Source organism: Anopheles darlingi, chromosome 3, assembly GCF_943734745.1.
Source record: "Anopheles darlingi chromosome 3, idAnoDarlMG_H_01, whole genome shotgun sequence".
NCBI lineage: Eukaryota > Metazoa > Arthropoda > Insecta > Diptera > Culicidae > Anopheles > Anopheles darlingi.
The window spans coordinates 6,448,815-6,466,212 of record NC_064875.1 but is presented as its reverse complement, the minus strand read 5'-3'; the positions used below and the strand labels follow the sequence as shown (position 1 = coordinate 6,466,212).

The window sequence follows — 17,398 nt, the reverse complement described above, 5'->3', positions numbered from 1 at the left end:
TGAAACATTTGTTGAACTTCGTACTCGCCTAATACCTAATGACATTGCCATTCAACCTGCTACACTATGGCGTAACCTTCATCTTCGCGGGGAATACCCGTCGAATGCTAATGCCAGAAAGACAACAACAACTATACAAATAACCCGATCCACCCGCCCCTTGACAAACCTTGGGCTCTATTTTGCTCGGATGCAACAGATCATGTGCTGCAGCATCGCCCGCAGCTCGTGGTTCCCACCGCCATCGGTTTTTGCTGCCAGTTAGTCACGCAACGCACGCCGATGCTGCATGTCTATCGATCTAAACGCATGCGCATTGTAAAGAGAAGAGCAGCCAACTTAGCACCAACTCGATAAAATTCGCGATATAGCGTATGGAAAGTGCGACCAGCCATACCGTTCACCGTCGGTGTCAAATAACAGCCCAATGGTTTGAATTATTTAACCTTTTTCCGCCTCCACAGCCAGCACAGAGCTTTGGAATGAGTGTTCCAGCTGCGGGCAACGTGACTTTTGCTGGCGATTGATAAACAGAGACGTATCCGCGACTGTATGCCGTTATCGGTGTAATATGGATCCGGGATCCTGAGAAGCCGGACAGCGGGGAACGGGTGCTGGGGAACGGGTGTACAAGTAAAGAAAGAACGATAGACTTTTCCAGGCGGTCGCCTCGATGAGGAAATGGAGAAGCATCGCGGAAAGCCCAAAACGCGCGCAATTCTCGTCATCAAACAGGAAGCGAATCAGACCGCATCCTGCAAACCACGTGTCACGATCCGTGCACGCTCCGTAGCATAGAGAGCACAATCTCTCTAACAGCCAATCGTCCCCAACTGGACATTTCTATGAGTCAGCTTGGGGTACGGATGCCGCGGCAAGGTCAAAGCAATGCTCTGCCTACTGCGCTTAGCGGCATAGAAGGCAATAGAAGCGAAACATAATGAAACCAATGAAAGATTGAGAATCTGTATTTCCCAATATAATTATTGCAAGCCACTTGCAGCACTTGTGCCCGGCACTACAATCTTGCAGAAGAACCCAAAACATTGTTGTAGAGTAAATAAGGCGGGAAAGCAAACATTTTCTAGTGGGTTTTACGGGAGGCCAATAAAATTATTTCAATATTCTTATCTTTCATCTGATATTGCCACAAGACTCGAAGTAGCGAGCCATTTAGGTTGTTCCAAGAGAGGTTTTGGATGATTCATAAGATTGCGAAACTATTAGAAACGACTTGAATGCATCGTAATCTCGTCTGGAGTATAGTTCTTAGAGCTTGAGAACTACATTTAATTTGCTTCTAAATTGCACTGTAATAATAATTGTACTATAATTTACTAACATTAGTTACAACTCCAATATGTCCAATATGTATATGTCTTAACAGTTTGAAACATTGGAAAGATAAAACACGGCTGAATTTCATCAACGCAATTTTGCTTGCCATGCCTTCATCTGCTTACGAATCATATTGTACGCTGGCATTGAAATTACCTGATTAAATAAAGGCTCATTACACAGACAACAATATTACAGTTCCTTCAATTTCAACATACGACGAGGTTTACTCGGTTGTAACTCGATGTTGTAACTTCAAACTATGTTTACACATAAACTTACAACTAATTGCTCATCTAGAAAAAGCGAAACGACTGCCAGCTTTGTGGATCGTAGCTATAAAAAATTAAATTTCATTTTCAAATAGTGATTCTTGTTCGAAATATCATTGTGTGTAGTATATTTGCCTTAAATATCATTTAACCGCGCCATTATTTATGCGTCAAAGGCAGTTGTTAAATTCTACGAATCGTAAGCGAATCGACGCACTTGCTTAGCCTAGTATGGTAAAGTTAATCAGAGCCGCAATGCTCCACTCTGGCGACTAACGGTTCGCCCTTTTAATTACTGGCGTGACAATGGGGCAGCTTCGCGTTGCTTTATTTGTTTAACTAATCTTCCTATCGCAAGAGCATCGCTAGATTACCGTCATTTGCGGCATGTTTACCAACAACCGATGCTGCTTCAACTGAAAACATTATCGTAGACGCGCCGAGCGATAGAACGATCGCGTGGCAGTGATTGTTCGTCTTTGTACACGGACTCGTGATACTTGGCGTTCAGCTCAGGATCTTCCGGTCCCCAGTCGTGCGTCGGTCGGAAGCAGTGCACGAGCCGATCCTTCCAGTCCGGTTCCTTGCGCTTCAGGAAGGTATAGATGGCCCAGGCCGGTAGCTGTAGCACACCGGCCGCAAAGATGCACCAACCGAAGGCTATTCAGATTGGAGAAATCGAACGGTTAGTATCATGGTGATAAAAACGGAGAGTCGCTTACGGGAAGGTCCTTACCATACATTCCATCCGGGTATACGTATCCATTGAAGGTGAACGTTTCGTACGTGGCAATGTGGTAGAGCAAAATGGCGGTCAGCATGGCCGGCGTAATGAATCCCCAGCAGATGCGCCAGTACAGTCCGGTCTTGATGCCGAGCATAAACTCGATATCGCGGCAGATACGGCTCACACCATAGATCCACGAGAAGGTGAACATCTCGAACACTGCCAGCACGAGCGCCACGAATGAGGCACCGTAGAAGTCGAGAAAATCCAGCAAATACTGACCACCGGGCGTTGTGTAGATGACACCGATCGAGAAGCCAACGATCGCGATACCGATCGCCACCAGGGCCGGCTGCAGACCCGGAAACCGATCCCGGATCACCGTCATGATCGTGGTGGCCATACCGACATTGCTACCTATACCGAGCACGAACAGCATCAGGAAGAAGGCGATCGCAAAGAACTGCGGCCAGAAGGAAAACTTGGCGATCGCATCGGGGTAGGTGATGAAGGCCAACCCTGTACCACCTCGTACGACCTGCTGGATGTTGGGTGCATCGAGCACGTGGGCCAAGTGGCCGATCACTCCGAATACGATCAATCCGGCCAACATAGACGTTAACGTGTCCATCACCGACACGATCGTCACATCTCTGTGGAATAGAAAAAAAGGGAGCAGATGAGTTGGCCGATGAGTTGAGTGAGTGAGCTTCAACTCACTACCGCACCTACCGATAGACATTGTTGGTGAAGCGATTGTATGACGAGTACATCATCACGTTGCCGAAGCAGATCGTGAGCGAGAAGAACACTTGCGTCACAGCCGCGTACCACACCTTCGCCTCCAGTATACGGTCCCACTGGGGCTTGATAAAGTACAGCATACCATCGCCCGCACCCTCCAGCGTACAGGCACGTATCAGCAACACCAGCATCACGACGTACGGGAAAATGGCCAGAAAGTATGCTACCTTACCCGAGCTTTTGATACCTACCGAGAGTAGAAGGGTGGTTAGTAAGTTAATACGTGACGTGATGGTAGAAGATCACTCACCTTTGATCAGCGTCAGGCAGATGCAGGTCCATGGTACGAGCAGGCAAAGCACCAACCGCCAGTCGGGTATCCCGATACCGTCGTGTATACTGGTGGCCTCCTTTAGTACGTCTTTGCTGGAATCGAGGATTAGAAGCTCCGATTAGTTGAGGTAGATTGTAGAGAACGAGGTTTGGCTGATCGAGTCAATCGAATTCCAAGCATATTCTCGTTCATGCTGTTTTCATGTTGATCGTTGAAGTAAATCATATCCAAGGTGAATATCATCAATCAAATGGAGATTAATCAATGAAGATTCAATTCATTATTTACTTATTGAGATGATAGAGGCTTCTAAAATGGGACATGAACAAGGTGTTGTTAAAGATTATAACAAGGTTTTTTTTAATTTCTTAATAATTTTTAATTAATGCACAAAACTGTTACTATCTAATCTTTCTCTTGAACAAGCAATAAACGAACAATCAATTTGTTGGCTTCTAATGATTAATCATAAAATTTCTTATTAAACGTAATTTAAATTTTTAATTAGTTTTAAAAATTCGTTATTATTAAGCCATGTTTAAAGTGAACTATTTGCTCCGATAATCCGCAACAAAGCCACCGAAGCAGATGCCAAAGCGAACTCCACTCACACATCGTACAGTTTCACTTTCCATCTCACTTCGCGCCCTCCCTTATGCACATACTCACACAAAGTAGAGCTCGGCCGACGTCACAGCGGTGGTCAGGGTCGACGTGTTGTCCGCTAGGTTGGTGATGAGCCGCGAATCGATACAGGTGGCATTCCAGGCATCGTTGCACTCGCTCCACGGCAGGGGATCACCGAACGATGCGATCAGGTAGCGCATGGTGACGGCCATCAGCGACGCGTAGTACGTCATCACGATGAACGTGGAGTAGGTCTGACCGACACCGATACCGCGCATCGCTGGCGAAGCATCGTACACGTTGATGCAGCCCCGGCTCGAGAACTGGCTCACGAGCATCTCGAGGTAGTAGATCGGACGCCCAACGAGTAGCAGCACGATCAGGTATGGGATGACGAACGCACCGCCCCCGTTCTCCAATGCCGTAAACGGGAAGCGCCAGACATTGCCCAGCCCGACCGATAGGGCGATGCAGGACAGCAGAAACTCGATATCCTTACCCCACTTATCGCGCTGCACCTTCTGGATGTTCTTCATCAGCTTCATCTCGCCCGTTGTTTCGTTGTTGCTGCTGCTGCTACGTTCCGTTCCGTTTGGCCGGGTTTCCTGTTCGTCTGCCGGTGCGACTCTCGATGCCGGTGCTGGGGTGCTGAAAGACGCTTCCGACTGCTGCAGACTCACTGCCACTGGCTCATCGTGCTCGTAGGCCGGATTACTGATCGCCATTTTGTTGTGGACGAGGAAATGGACACCGTATTAACGTGGCGGACCTGGCCGCTACACTTTACACACACACACACACACACACACAGATGCACACACACGGCACAGCTCTAAATACTGGTGGGACTATGTCATCTACAGTGCGAAAGGATTCACAGCTACACTAGAAAGGAAGGTTTGCACCTACTATACAACTACTATACATCTAACTACTGCGGTGATGTACCAATTCCAGGGAAAAGTGACCGTGCGCTATATTACGTCGCTGGTGCTCGCGAAGCAGGTGACAATTCGCTACTAAACCGCACGCGGATTGTAATACTTCAACACCATTCCACACCAACCAGAGAGCCAGAGAAGCTAAGGAGGACTACCGGAGGGTACTACAACCCGCTAGCGCCAAGCGGAACGTGCAGCAAACTAACTGGATTACTCTTAGAACATCGACGCGGCACCGGCGCCAGGCCGTTCTAGACCCTTTCAGATCCGTCCCGAACGGGGGCGGGTAAGCCAAAAAAGCGAAATAGCGGAACACAACGAGCCGATATATGCCGTAATATGCCTGCGAGTACGCGAGAGCGTGCCTGCGTGCGTGCCGCAGTAAGTCAAGATCAAACAGAAGCGCAAGCGCCACCCGGCGGCCCCTCACTAACTCACTTCGTCTATATTAAGGTCAATTATGTCCACTTAAGCCCGCTACGACGCACTTCACTTTCGATTCTAGGATCGTGGCACCGATTGCAGCCGCGAGGCGAGGTTTAGATCTGCGATTTAGACCCCTTTTTGGTACCAGGTCCTGCACGGTCCTGTTCTGCACTGGTGAGCCACCGTGATGAGCACCGATGCCTGGGACGATCACCTGCAGACTGACACCGCTGGACGGTACTGGACTGGGTACACCTAAGCGCTCCTATCACGCCAGCAGACAGAGGGTTCCTGGAAACGGATACCTCCAGCACGGCCATTAGTGTAAATGACTCGCTACGATTATAATGTCCCCCTTCCTCCCCCGGGGGGAGGGGTGGCTCGGGTGCGTCTAGCGAAGATAGCCCCCTCCCCCCGGATGCCATCAAAGCCAAGCGCAGTTACGCCGCTGCACGACGGTTCGCCATAGGAACGGAAGCCTTAGAACCGCGTCGAATGTGTCGCTTGGACCTGCACTGCGCTCCGGCGCTCCAGAACTGGCCGTTTCTTGGGGCCACCGGCCCCCGGGGGCCTTGTGCGTCAGTTCCCGAACCCGAAAATCACCGAAAAACATGCGCGAGGTAATGTGATCCAACGTTTGGCCACCGATCCGGGAAGGGGACAGTAATTTTCGGAGGGAAATTCGGCGAAAAGGTGCTTCTGCAATACGATCCCCGGAACAGCTCGCGACAGAAAATCCTCGTTACCAAGGCGACCGGTACTGGTACGCTAGAACAGTGTAGACGCAATCCAGCATGGCACTGTCGGTAGGGGACCACCATTATGTCACCGAAGGCACGCTGTTCTCTTATCGGTTTAGCCGGTTAGTGAGTGAGCGCATTGTTTTTTTGGCGCAATGTTCGAAAGAACCGAATCCGGGTGCCGTATGAAATTGGAGACACCGTGCGTCCTGCACTTCGCCTGCACGCCTGCGGTTGCACCGATGGATGGTAAGGGCAGTCCGTTGAATATGCCGTTAGACTTTTATGGATGGAATCATTTGCTGGGGTTTAGTCTGTCAGGTGGTTGTCATATTTAAAAAAAAGCCAATCCAGAACATTGAATACATGTGAGGTCATCTGATGCATCTGATTTCCGAAATAGGAGCCTAATGTTTTATGACATATATGGATGATCTAGAGGTAACCTTTTCGCTAACAGGTTCTCGAAAATAAGCGTTAACACCTTAGATGGTGAAAAAACGAGATCCCCGTAGTGAACGGTAACCCTAGTCGATGAGCAACGACACCTAATAGACACATTCGTGAGGAAAATCCTGTATTTGAATATCTTCAGGGATCATCATATCGTCACCAAGAATACGAGATTGGAGTATACCGCTTGCCATGCGGCTTCTACGTGCTTCTGCAACAAGTTCTGACTCGGTAAACATCATTATCGGAGCTGATGGAGCGTTCGTGGAACACATCTAAAACCGGTTCACTGCCTTCCTAATCTCGGGGGATATTGCACGACACTCTTCGCTAGGTATAACTGCATTTTATTAACCGTTTATTAACTCAATATTTGTTATGTACTGTCGTGGGGCGCTCAAGAAAGGGATAAACTGAAAACAAACAAACAAATTCCGACCGTCCAGCACCGTAGATCACTCTTCAGCCTTACAGTTAGACCGTCTATCACGATCGACTATCACGAGCACACATTATGTCACAAACTTTCACTTCCCGATGGTGTCACTAGGAATTAACCTTTAAACCAAACACTCCCTCGTAGAGGAACTGTTCACATTCACTCCCTCCTTAAAGCTTCGCGGGCACGGTGCACTGTGATCCGTGCCGTGCTTCGAGCGCTAACCCTCCATGACAACGTCGTACATTGGAGCGCCAGCTCTTGCCAGCAGGCTGCACGGTATAACCGGTGGATCGTGACTGTCGCGTGCTGGTTAGTCGACAAACATCCGAACCACCTGGCATGGAGCGACTATTCGATTCGACTAAACCGGTAACATACACGCTGGCAATGCTGCTGGAGCGTTCGCGCTTCGGATGCATTGTTGCCGGTTGCAGAGCCGATAATCCATCCGACCGAGTGAGCATGTGTGCGTTTGGATACCTCACCATGCCATACCGAAGGTGGTGGGGTAATGCACCCGATGCATGAATATGTTGATTACCTTCGCAGCGCAAGGGCATACGGATTGGCCTACCACACGTTTGCACGACTGAAGCTCCGACTCGACTGCCCCCTCTCGGTGGTCAGCACTCGGTGACTATATCATAATTGTTGTCTATAATTGGGTTGCAGCTGTTCAAACGGCTGTTGCCGACGAATTGCGGTACCAGCGCGATTAGATTCACGGCACACGTACGCACCTTAGCATAGGTCATGCTTCGGGTGAGTGATCGTAAAAATCTGTGACGTACGCGGCTCGCGAATCGCAGTTTCTAGTGGGACAGGTCGTTAGCTGCAATTCATGCCGATAAAGCGTTTTAGTGGCGGCAATTGTGCTGTGCCGGGATTGCTCCGGGACGATTGAGCTTATCAGGGGCCGCGCGCGCTACAACGGAGCATCCTGTCGGCCGTCCCGACTCGAGAAGTTATGGTGGGTTTATGTAAGAGGAGCTATTTCACAATTGGCACCTGTGATGTGTGGTCCGTGGCCATGGCACTTCTAAACAAAAATACTGATAAGAGCAAAAAGGAGAGGGAAAAAGTTCATGGCTCAAGGATGAGAAGAGAAAATTAAATCTCCGAGCGCCTTACAATGTTGATTAACGCTGTGGCGCCCATTCTCTATATGTTTCAAGGCTAAAGTCGCGTCAAGATATTTGATGGTTCACTGAGACCGAACCACGAGGAAAACGGATTTTAATTTTGTCTAAAATGCTGCTGAATTTTCCATTTCGGGTTTGTTATGTACAACAGACTGTCCCACCGCAGACAGCCACGTTTTCAAAACATCGTTGATAATTTCGCACTAAGCTCCTCTTCGCTCAGTAAATGGCCGATTTGGTATCCGGTTGTTAGTACAGGTGCAACAGGCAGAACGCGCTCGGGGGTTTCAAGATCCCGCTTAATAATAGCACATATTGTGCTCGGTTATCTGCCTGTAAATGCTTTGTCAACTAAACTAACTAAACTACACCCAGAACAGCTAGGTGCTTTGTAACTTTGTCTTTAGAGGCTATTGAATGATTAGAAGTCTCTCAGCAAGACAGCAAAAGCCTCACACGGATCAAAGAAGGTTCATCAACCTCCCGGGGGCGTTAAGCTCGCCTGAGAGGAAAATGTGTCGACCGTACTGCCAACTGCCTACAATCGGGCGTTTTTAAGCTGCTCGACATGAATTAAAATGCTCCGAATAGAGCAAAGAAACGCTTGGAGATAGATGAGGTGATAATTATTGATTTATTTTGTAATTAAAAACTAGATTCAATTGTGCTAATTGCGCTTCAACATGTCTTACAAGCGCAACAATCCTTCGATTCGCTTAATCGCTTCATTTCACTCAGTTGATGTAGCGCAATGCTTCTCAGATGTTCTGAAGCGGTCATTGGTTTCGATTACAGCCCCATGTACAGTACTGCTGTCGCCGATACGGATGCACAAATCATGAAACCGCAGGAGATGAACGTAATAATCAACGGTGATCCAATAGCATCGACGACTGCACCCATCGAAAGGGAAACCACGAGCTGAAACGATTAAAGCATGAGACAAATTATGCTAAGAGGCACTACTACGCACAACACATCAAACGCGATACGAACCTGGGCGAGACACAACATACTGCTCATCATAGAGACATCCACGCCGAAGCCACGCTTCTCGACACTTTCCACGAACCGGCCATCCACCTCGCTAAACTGGAAAGAAAATCATTCAATCCGAGGACATCATGAGCACGTCCTTCCGCCAGCAAACTTACACAGTTTTTCGAATGATAGTGTGAGATCAACAGAAACGGGATCGAGTAGATGGTGGCGTACATTACACCCGTCAAGGAGCAGCACAGGAACACGACCGCCTTGTGGGGAAACAGTCCCATCGCCAGCATACCGAAGCTGTGCGCGAGCAGCCCAAAGACGTACACCGGCCTAGCGCCCAACCTTTCGATAAGCCGCTCGATGCATGTCGAGTACATCGAGGAGGTGAACGAGCACAAGGCCATCCCAAGGCAGGCGAATCGTATCCCATCCTCGTACCGGTTCGATGCCGGTGATCCATCGCCAGCCTGTCCAGATAAAAAGAGAAGCAGAGAGGAAGAGAATGACCACCTTGAACCTAAGCCAACCCTTCAGGGTCCTTTTCGGTTGCTCGAATACACTTACTCGAACGTCTCCCTCGAAGACGGTGGATGCGACAAAGTCGGTGTAATACAGACAGTAGGTCAAGTAGCTCATGTGGCTGAGAAGCTGCGTAAGGCACAGTATCTTCATCGATCGTGGCATATGCACCAGGTTGAGCAGAAACTGGCGGAACCCTCCCGGTGGTTCCAGTTGCTCCTTGGTATCCAACTCACTCAACGATAATGGATCTTTCGCGTTCAACCTTCGCACCTCATCTTGCAGCATCTTTTGCGTCACCGGACGCAACAGTGGATCGGCTTCCTGCACCGGTAGCGGTATCTCGGCGAAGCTACTCAACGTCGCGACCAGCCCGATGAACAACACGATCCAATTGGCCGCAAACACGGACGCATTGCTTCCACCCAGGTAGTAGCCCACACCGAGTCGATTCCAATCGATCGCTCCAAACAGTGCACCCATCGTGGCACCAACTCCACCGGTCAACACCATGACACTGAGCACCCGGGTTTGATCGCGGATCGTACACACTTCCATCGCGTACGTACGGCAAAGTCCATTGCTGGTTTCCGCCGAGAAGTCACACATCACCAGCCCAACCGTCGTGATTAATGCTAGCCACTCGACACTGGTCATGCCGAGCAGTCGACCGACCGCTCGACCATGCGGTAGGATGAGCATTCCCGTCAGCATCGAAAGCCCTAGCACAAGCAGCACCGGTTTTCGGCGTCCCCAGCGTGACCGTAGCCTATCGCTGATAGAGGCAATGACTGGCGCAAACAGTAGACCGGCGATCGACGGTGTCGCCCAGATCATCGTCATCACCGTGTGCGGTAATCCAATCGAGAGCAGTATCGGTGCGACGAGGGCGGTCTCCGTGGCGTACGTACACTCGATGCCGACGATCAGCAGCGACAACCGGACCAACTCCCAGCGAGTTTTGCTCCTGCACCGGACGAAAAAATGCGTTCTTACGGCATCTTACGGCTGGCAACACCGCGGTAACTCACCGGAACGAGTGATGGTATCCATGGTGAGGGTCCTGCTTCGCGTACCAGTGCCGCTGTCTCAGCATGCCCTGCAGTACCTCTTCCTCCGATAGCCGACCGTGCTGGTGGTACGTTCCGTACATCGTCCTCTTACTGTTGGGGCGACGCGGACCACACGTCTTACCGTCTTGCTAATCACGACGTGACTCTGACGAACCAAAACTGATACTGGGGCCGAGAGCTGCGGGATGAGCAGTCTGACCGGATAGGGATGCTCCCGAGCGTACGAGCAATCGGATCGCTAATCTAAAGCACGGAAGTGAGCAATCCGCTCGAGACCGTTTTCGATGGCGTCTGTAATCTGTGGCCACACAGTTTAGACAGTGTCTTCCCATTGTGTTTTTTTTTTTGGCCAACTCTTTGTCCCCGGCATCCTAACTGTCTGTCGACGCCGAGCTGATAAGGAAATTGTTGAACGATTTAAACCTAGGCAAAGTGACAAAGTATTAACTGGAGCCAGCCGGAGAGGTCAATAATGTTATGAATCTGGCCGGGGGTTGAAGGATGACTAAATGGAGAGATATGGACTTCAGTCTACATTTTACGCAGTTTAAAGGAATTTCATTTTTTCACAATTCGAAATGTGTTAATTCATTAATCGACCTGAAAGTTTACCTTGAACCTTGACATCATGGCCTTGAACCAGTGGATTAGCATTTCATTGAAAGTCCGGTATTAGGAATTTGACGCTTTTCATTCAGACCTGTAGAAATCGCTACCTAACCAACGTCCCATGCTTCGCAATGTTAATGCTGATAAGCAGCGGGAGCATAATTTTCACCAACTGATAAGGGGGGGATGGTTTCGTAAAAGTTGGTTGACGATCAACGCGCACGGGTCGTGATCTGTTCAATTGTGAAATGATTGTTTTGGAATTGCATTGATGGTGCTGCGTACGACAGCTGACTGCGCGCTGCTCAAAACGGAAGGCCGCAGACACGTCAACCTACTAATCGCGTGGTTCTCTATGAACGTAAATCACCAGCGAGCGCCCTGAAGCCGGTCATTAGCCGACAGCGGCAGCGCGATTACTTCGGTGTGCTGCTCGATTTGCATGCTTCGTGCGACAACTTCGCTACCACTTCATTAGCTCATTCGCGCAGTCAATTAGTGCCGAGTAACCGGTTAAAACTCTATCAAGTTCAAATCAGTTTTTCAAATTGTGCTTCAGGTTTATAATGCGTTTTTCATAAGATTGTATTTTTAGTTCACTCAATTGCTAATCTGCAACAAAAACTAGACTTTATAAGAGAAAGATCATTTAATTAAGTGTATAATACGGTGTACTATTAGATAATGTGAGCAGATCACTTGCCTTTCGATGGCACTTTATTGCTTAATACTTTGCTTAGTAAAAGCTATCACATTTCCGTTTCCGACGCACCACACTTTCGACCCGTCGGTCTGTTTACCGTTGCGCTTCTGCAGCACAAAAGCACACACACGCATCACAGTCCCATATAGACGATCTGGGAGGCCACCAGGGCAGCGATGAGGGAGAAAATGCTGGCGGAGAATATGACCACAACATTCGACCCGACCGCATCAATAATACTTCCGATTGCCAACGAAATAATGAGCTGCAATCAAGAAAGGGATCAAGATTAGCAATCGAACAGGAACCATGTAGTCGTTCCTCGTAATCGCTTGACCGACCTGTGCCAGGAACAGCATATTGCTCATGAGCGAAACATCAGCACCGAAGCCTCGTTTGGTCGTATTCTTCACACATTTGCCATCCTTCATTTCAAACTGTTGGATAGAAAACAGAAACTCGTCAACCATTAACGCTAGAATTTATTCAATAGATTGATGCACAGGGCGCGCTGCTTACCGAGTTTTTGCTGTGATAGTTCGAGACCAGCAGATAGGGAATGGAGTACATCCCAGCGTACATTATACCGACGGTCGGGCAGACGATGAAGATGACAAATTTCTCCTTAAACAGCCCCATCATTAGCATACCTAAGCTGAACAGCAACAGACCACCCATGTACACTGGTCGAGCGCTAGAAGCCAGGATGAAGATTATGATCTTTAATAATAAAAAGAACAGCAACCTCCAGCTGGTCGACGATTTAATTTACCCAAATAGCTTAATCATTCGCTCGATGATGGCCGAATACGAGGCACTGCACACGGCGAACACGGCCATTCCCCAGCATCCATAGCGGACACCTTCCTCGTACAGGGTACCCTCCGGCGAGTCCGATGATGCCGCCGAATCACCACCGAAAACCTCCGAGCCGACAAAGTCCGTAAAGTACAGACAGTAGCTGAGATAGCCGAGCTGCGAGAAGAACTGCGTGGTGTAGAGGATGAACAGACTGCGTGGCATCCGAACAATGTTCCGCAGGAAGTCACGCAGCTGCAGCGGTTTCTCATCCTCGTCGCCGATCGGTGGTGCTTCCGGTTGTGCTTTCACCGGATCGATCACATCCTTCGAGATGCTGTAGACGGCCAGTTGGCGCATCTTTTCCGCTTCGAACGCACTGGAAGTGATTGGCCGCAGGAGCGGATCGGTTTCCTGCAGGGGCAACGGTACTTCACGGTAGCTAGTGACCGTAATGGTTAGACCGATGCCCATCACACAGAAGACGAACAGGAACACGGTCGCTTCGTTGCCGCCCAGAAAGTTTAGATTCGCTTGGCTCCAGTCGATGGCACCGAGAACGTAACCGACCGTACCGCCGATACCACCGATAAACATGGCCGTCGTCAGCACACGGGCTTGATCGTCTAGCAAGGTAATAGAAGGGAGAGATAGAAGCAATCGAATCCATGGTTAAAGGCCACACTTTCCACGTGAGATCCTGCCACCGAACCTACCAGGAGTGCACATGTCCATGAAGTAAGCTCGGGCAATTCCGTTGCTCGTTTCGGCGTCAAAATCCGTCAGCACCAGACCGACGATCGTAACGGGAATGGCCCACCGGAAGCCCTCCATCTGATCGACCGGTACGTCGGGATCGCCGAAGAACACACCGATCGCTTTACCGTGCGGCAGAATCCACAAACCCGTCATCATGGCTATGCCGAGTGCGAGCAGAACCGGGCGACGCCGACCCCACCGTAACCGGATCGTATCGCTGAGCGAAGCGATCATCGGAGCACAGAAAAAACCGAGCACGGGCGAGAACGCCCAGATCATTGTCATGAAGGTGTGCGACAGTCCGATACCGAGCAGGATCGGTGTAACGAAAGCCGTTTCCGCCGCATACAGAAACTCGATGCCGACGATGACGGCCGACAGCCGTACCAGCTGCCAAACGTTTTTGTGCCTGATGAGCCGTTCCCGTTGTTTGTACCGAGACGCAACACGGGAAGCAACAGAAAGCAATAGAAATAGAGAGGATTTTTCACATAGATTAATGCTATTGAACGATTTCCAGTACGATTAATAAGAGAAGATAATGGCGCATTTAAAAGTAACGCTATTGATACCATCTTAAACAATCAAATGCTAGATGTTGCCGATTAGGATTGTCTGTGTTTTAAGATTTTTACTATTTTTTTACATTTACAGTAAGTAGCTTTAACTTCTCGAGTAGTTTTACTTATGCTAGCCTTCGTTATAGTATAAAAAATTAACCCATAAATTGAAAAGCTTACATTTCATGAGCAATTAAGTATCATTATCTTTTCCTAATCCTTTTTTCTTATCAGTTCATTACTCATAATCATACGTTTTGCTATCTATTACCCTAATGAATGAAAGCTAATTATATTTTAATTCCTATTGTTAGGTTTAAATGACACTAAATCCCCTATTCACTCGATTACGAGATTGCAAACGTTTGCAATAGAAAGAGATTACCGAGCACCAATGAAAATTTTGACGTGCAAACCCTGGAACAATCTGACACTAACCGAAACCGATAAGGATCAAAAGAGGGGCGCACCATTAATCGGCTGCCAATATGCCGAACGGTGTCGTCCAGGAAAAACCCCGCGCATTGGCTCATCGATGCCGGTGTGATAAGATGTCCGAAGATTTATGGACCCCGCCACCCCGTTTCGACCAGCAGTTTCACCGTATCAGTCCCGTGAAAAAAAAGCTGGCTAACGTCAGACCAGGCCGGATTGGTTCCGCCTCGTACGGGTTAAAACTGCCCTGTCGAGGCGCTTAGATTTACAAACACCGCCAGGGGCCTGCAAAAGGAAATGCACTAACGAATCACCTTCGCCTTAATTATTCCTGTAGTAAAACAAAAAAAAAATGAAGATGCACAGAAGACAATTGATGTCTGCGAGAGTGATGAATGGTAGTGTCACACATTCACCTTATCCAGTTTCTTTCACCTTTTGTTGCGTGCACTAGCGAGGGGATAATGTGCCATTTTACGGCATTGATAAGGTTCATTGAAGGTCGAACCTTCACTGTACTGGCTGTACTAAAATGGTGTACTAAATGGATTAGCATAGGGAACGCAGTAACGGTAGACTATCAAGTGCGCTGTTGAGGCCAAGGACAGAGTCTAGTTCCATCAGTTATGTTGATTGACACTATCGGAATTCCTGTTTGAAACTGTGATTTACTGTCTGTCAGGACGAACAACTTTGCGAATAATTTATCCTTACTAGTAATCACCAAACCCCTACCGATGTCTTTCTAACATGTACGCGTGTAAAGTTGAGGTTGCGCACTTATAATCCGTTTTCCCCCATTTTAATTGGTTAATTGATGCACTCAACAGCACACACTATTCAAGCCGATCCTGCACCAATGCAAACAAACACCGATCGAAAAATCATGCTCCAACTCACCTAAACAGATGCGAGTAATCTGGATCGAGCTTTTTTGCGTGCAAAAACCGAGTCTGCAGCATACCGGCCATAATCTCCTCATCGGACAGGTGGACGTTCCCATTCCCAATGTGCTCACCGCCATTGTTGGCCCCCAGCTGGTCCACCGCATCGGTGACCTTGTTGCTTTCCCGCTTTTCACTCATCACTTCCGCCATCCTGTGTCACCAGTTTCCGGTTATGAGCACACAATTTCAATCGCCACGACACGCACTGCGAACAATTCCTCAATTCCGGACTTAATAAGCCCGATCTTTGGCTTCGATTTCAATGGATTACCGATAATGACTAGTACACGGTATGGAGTAGAACATAAGGGCACGACGTAGTGCAGCACGAACAGAGCACTCCGCGAACTATCAGGATCGGGTTGGTTCGCGTGCCGTACGGTAACCGGAAAATGATAGCGACATGCTGGTGCCGGCGGTATCAAGGTATCCGAATCAAGAGAACGATTAGCTTGTTATCCGCGCAACGCGGTCACCGTTCTCACAACGTTTTGGTATCCAACACGCGTCGATCCTGTACGAACAGAATCCCACCGCACATCCCACACAAACAAGTCACTCACTCGCGGCTAATCCACTCCCGATAGACACCTTACCGGAGGGGTCTATAGAATCGAAAACCGAAACAATTCTAGATTTCTAGAGAGATTGTGTTGATTAAACTTCGTGGTTCCGGCTCGTTAGCGAACTGATCCGGCACCACCGAACTGCACCACACGTCGCTTGTCCTGTCTGACCGGCCTGCCGAGTAGACCTGCCAACGTGCCGATCGGTGATGGTTCTCGCGCGTTACTAAACCGTGGCGCCGGCCGCGATCACCCTTTTTATACCGGCGTGCTGTTCGCCGCAGGTGTTGTGGCGCGTTTTTTGTTTTTGCTTTTTTGTTTTGCTTCTCCGTCTACGTAGCTCGTGTGTCAACGCGTGTCCGCTCCACGAATCCGACGACGAACGTCCTTGTGGGGGTACCGTGGAAGCGGCGAACGATTTGAAGAAAGTATTGTACCCCGAGGGGTTCGCGGGATGGAGCACGGGGCTGATAAGGGCGCGTTAATGGTTTACGATCACCCCAATGCCCCTCCCCCCTTTTCACGGTATTCCGTCATAGCATTTTATTATCCTGTCGGGTAATTGGGATACAGCTCTAATTTATGACTTTACGTTCTCTGTGTCTAGGCTGTCTGTGTGTCTGTGTGTGTGTTGTGGTGAATTATTCGCCATCGTGAGTCCCCTTTTCGGAGACAACCAGCTCCAGCTCGAGGTTATGAGAAGCCCCGGTGTAATGATAATCCGCAATGTCACGATGGTTTTGATCTGAATGGCACGGTTTGGGGGCATGATGACAGAGGAACGTTGCGTTTGCCGGTATGCGTTCGAGTCCGTTCCGTTGCGGTTCTGTGAACACCATAAAGCGAATGTTCAGTGAAATCAATTATTGCTGCGGTATAGAACATCCCTGCGTGGTCCGTGAAAGCTTGATAGGAATGTTGTTGGAAAAATGTGCAATTAGTGATGGATTTCCCATTGGTGCAATCTTCCCTTGATTTCACTTGAAAAAGGGATCGCTCCAGTTGCAACGCTTTTTTTCGATTCATCAGAAATCATGAACAGGTTATTCATGGAGCGCCCGGGAGCATATTGATTGTGAAATGCCTTTTTAACGAAAATAAATCTCTTTGAACTCATGCGTCAGGCCACAAAGTGTGTGTAATTGGTCGACGATTGATCAGTTGATGAATTTGATTGGACAGATCGCAATATAGCCGTCGACGACTGACAACATCATTGCACAGCATGCCAGTGAACACGAATAGAAGTG

General features: G+C 48.8%; 3 protein-coding genes across 7 annotated transcripts; all 3 read right to left on the bottom strand.

Moving 5' to 3' along the window:
* Nucleotides 1-1,715: 1,715 nt before the first annotated feature.
* On the bottom strand, nt 1,716-7,371 carry LOC125953954 (sodium-dependent nutrient amino acid transporter 1-like). 5 transcript variants are annotated; one of them, XM_049683845.1, is made up of 6 exons: nt 7,042-7,371; nt 4,085-4,899; nt 3,392-3,507; nt 3,070-3,328; nt 2,347-2,990; nt 1,716-2,270 (listed from the first exon to the last, which is right to left on the bottom strand). In XM_049683845.1, exons 2-6 carry the CDS (start codon nt 4,765-4,767, stop codon nt 2,023-2,025), a joined length of 1,950 nt encoding a protein of 649 aa, XP_049539802.1. In that variant the 5' UTR covers nt 4,768-4,899; nt 7,042-7,371; the 3' UTR covers nt 1,716-2,022. The 5 variants fall into 5 exon arrangements, with proteins under 5 accessions (XP_049539802.1, XP_049539801.1, XP_049539803.1 ...); XM_049683844.1 differs by having other exon boundaries at nt 7,075-7,371; XM_049683846.1 differs by having other exon boundaries at nt 7,161-7,371.
* A 1,554-nt stretch (nt 7,372-8,925) lies between these two features.
* LOC125953975 (proton-associated sugar transporter A-like) lies at nt 8,926-10,851 on the bottom strand. Its single transcript, XM_049683877.1, has 5 exons — nt 10,730-10,851; nt 9,744-10,665; nt 9,341-9,646; nt 9,183-9,278; nt 8,926-9,107 (listed from the first exon to the last, which is right to left on the bottom strand). The coding sequence occupies exons 1-5, from the start codon at nt 10,849-10,851 to the stop codon at nt 8,976-8,978; spliced, it is 1,578 nt and encodes a 525-aa protein (XP_049539834.1). The 3' UTR covers nt 8,926-8,975.
* Nucleotides 10,852-12,210: 1,359 nt separating this feature from the next.
* Nucleotides 12,211-16,341, bottom strand: LOC125953965 (proton-associated sugar transporter A-like). The gene is made up of 6 exons (XM_049683863.1): nt 15,536-16,341; nt 13,598-14,049; nt 12,856-13,507; nt 12,603-12,777; nt 12,425-12,520; nt 12,211-12,348 (listed from the first exon to the last, which is right to left on the bottom strand). Exons 1-6 carry the CDS (start codon nt 15,730-15,732, stop codon nt 12,217-12,219), a joined length of 1,704 nt encoding a protein of 567 aa, XP_049539820.1. The 5' UTR covers nt 15,733-16,341; the 3' UTR covers nt 12,211-12,216.
* Nucleotides 16,342-17,398: the final 1,057 nt, after the last annotated feature.

What these genes read in the sequence shown, in the direction of transcription:
- LOC125953954 (XM_049683845.1), bottom strand. Translation starts at nt 4,767, where the DNA reads ATGGCGATCAGTAATCCGGCCTACGAGCACGATGAGCCAGTGGCAGTG. An exon ending in TTCACCAACAATGTCTATCG is followed by an intron (nt 2,991 to 3,069) that starts GTAGGTGCGGTA and finishes TCTATTCCACAG; the next exon opens with AGATGTGACGATCGTGTCGG. An exon ending in ATACCCGGATGGAATGTATG is followed by an intron (nt 2,271 to 2,346) that starts GTAAGGACCTTC and finishes CAATCTGAATAG; the next exon opens with CCTTCGGTTGGTGCATCTTT.
- LOC125953965 (XM_049683863.1), bottom strand. Translation starts at nt 15,732, where the DNA reads ATGGCGGAAGTGATGAGTGAAAAGCGGGAAAGCAACAAGGTCACCGAT. An exon ending in GATTACTCGCATCTGTTTAG is followed by an intron (nt 14,050 to 15,535) that starts GTGAGTTGGAGC and finishes ACGGCTCATCAG; the next exon opens with GCACAAAAACGTTTGGCAGC. An exon ending in ACTATCACAGCAAAAACTCG is followed by an intron (nt 12,521 to 12,602) that starts GTAAGCAGCGCG and finishes TCTATCCAACAG; the next exon opens with TTTGAAATGAAGGATGGCAA.
- LOC125953975 (XM_049683877.1), bottom strand. Translation starts at nt 10,851, where the DNA reads ATGTACGGAACGTACCACCAGCACGGTCGGCTATCGGAGGAAGAGGTA. An exon ending in GGATACCATCACTCGTTCCG is followed by an intron (nt 10,666 to 10,729) that starts GTGAGTTACCGC and finishes CGTCCGGTGCAG; the next exon opens with GAGCAAAACTCGCTGGGAGT. An exon ending in ACTATCATTCGAAAAACTGT is followed by an intron (nt 9,279 to 9,340) that starts GTAAGTTTGCTG and finishes TTTTCTTTCCAG; the next exon opens with TTTAGCGAGGTGGATGGCCG.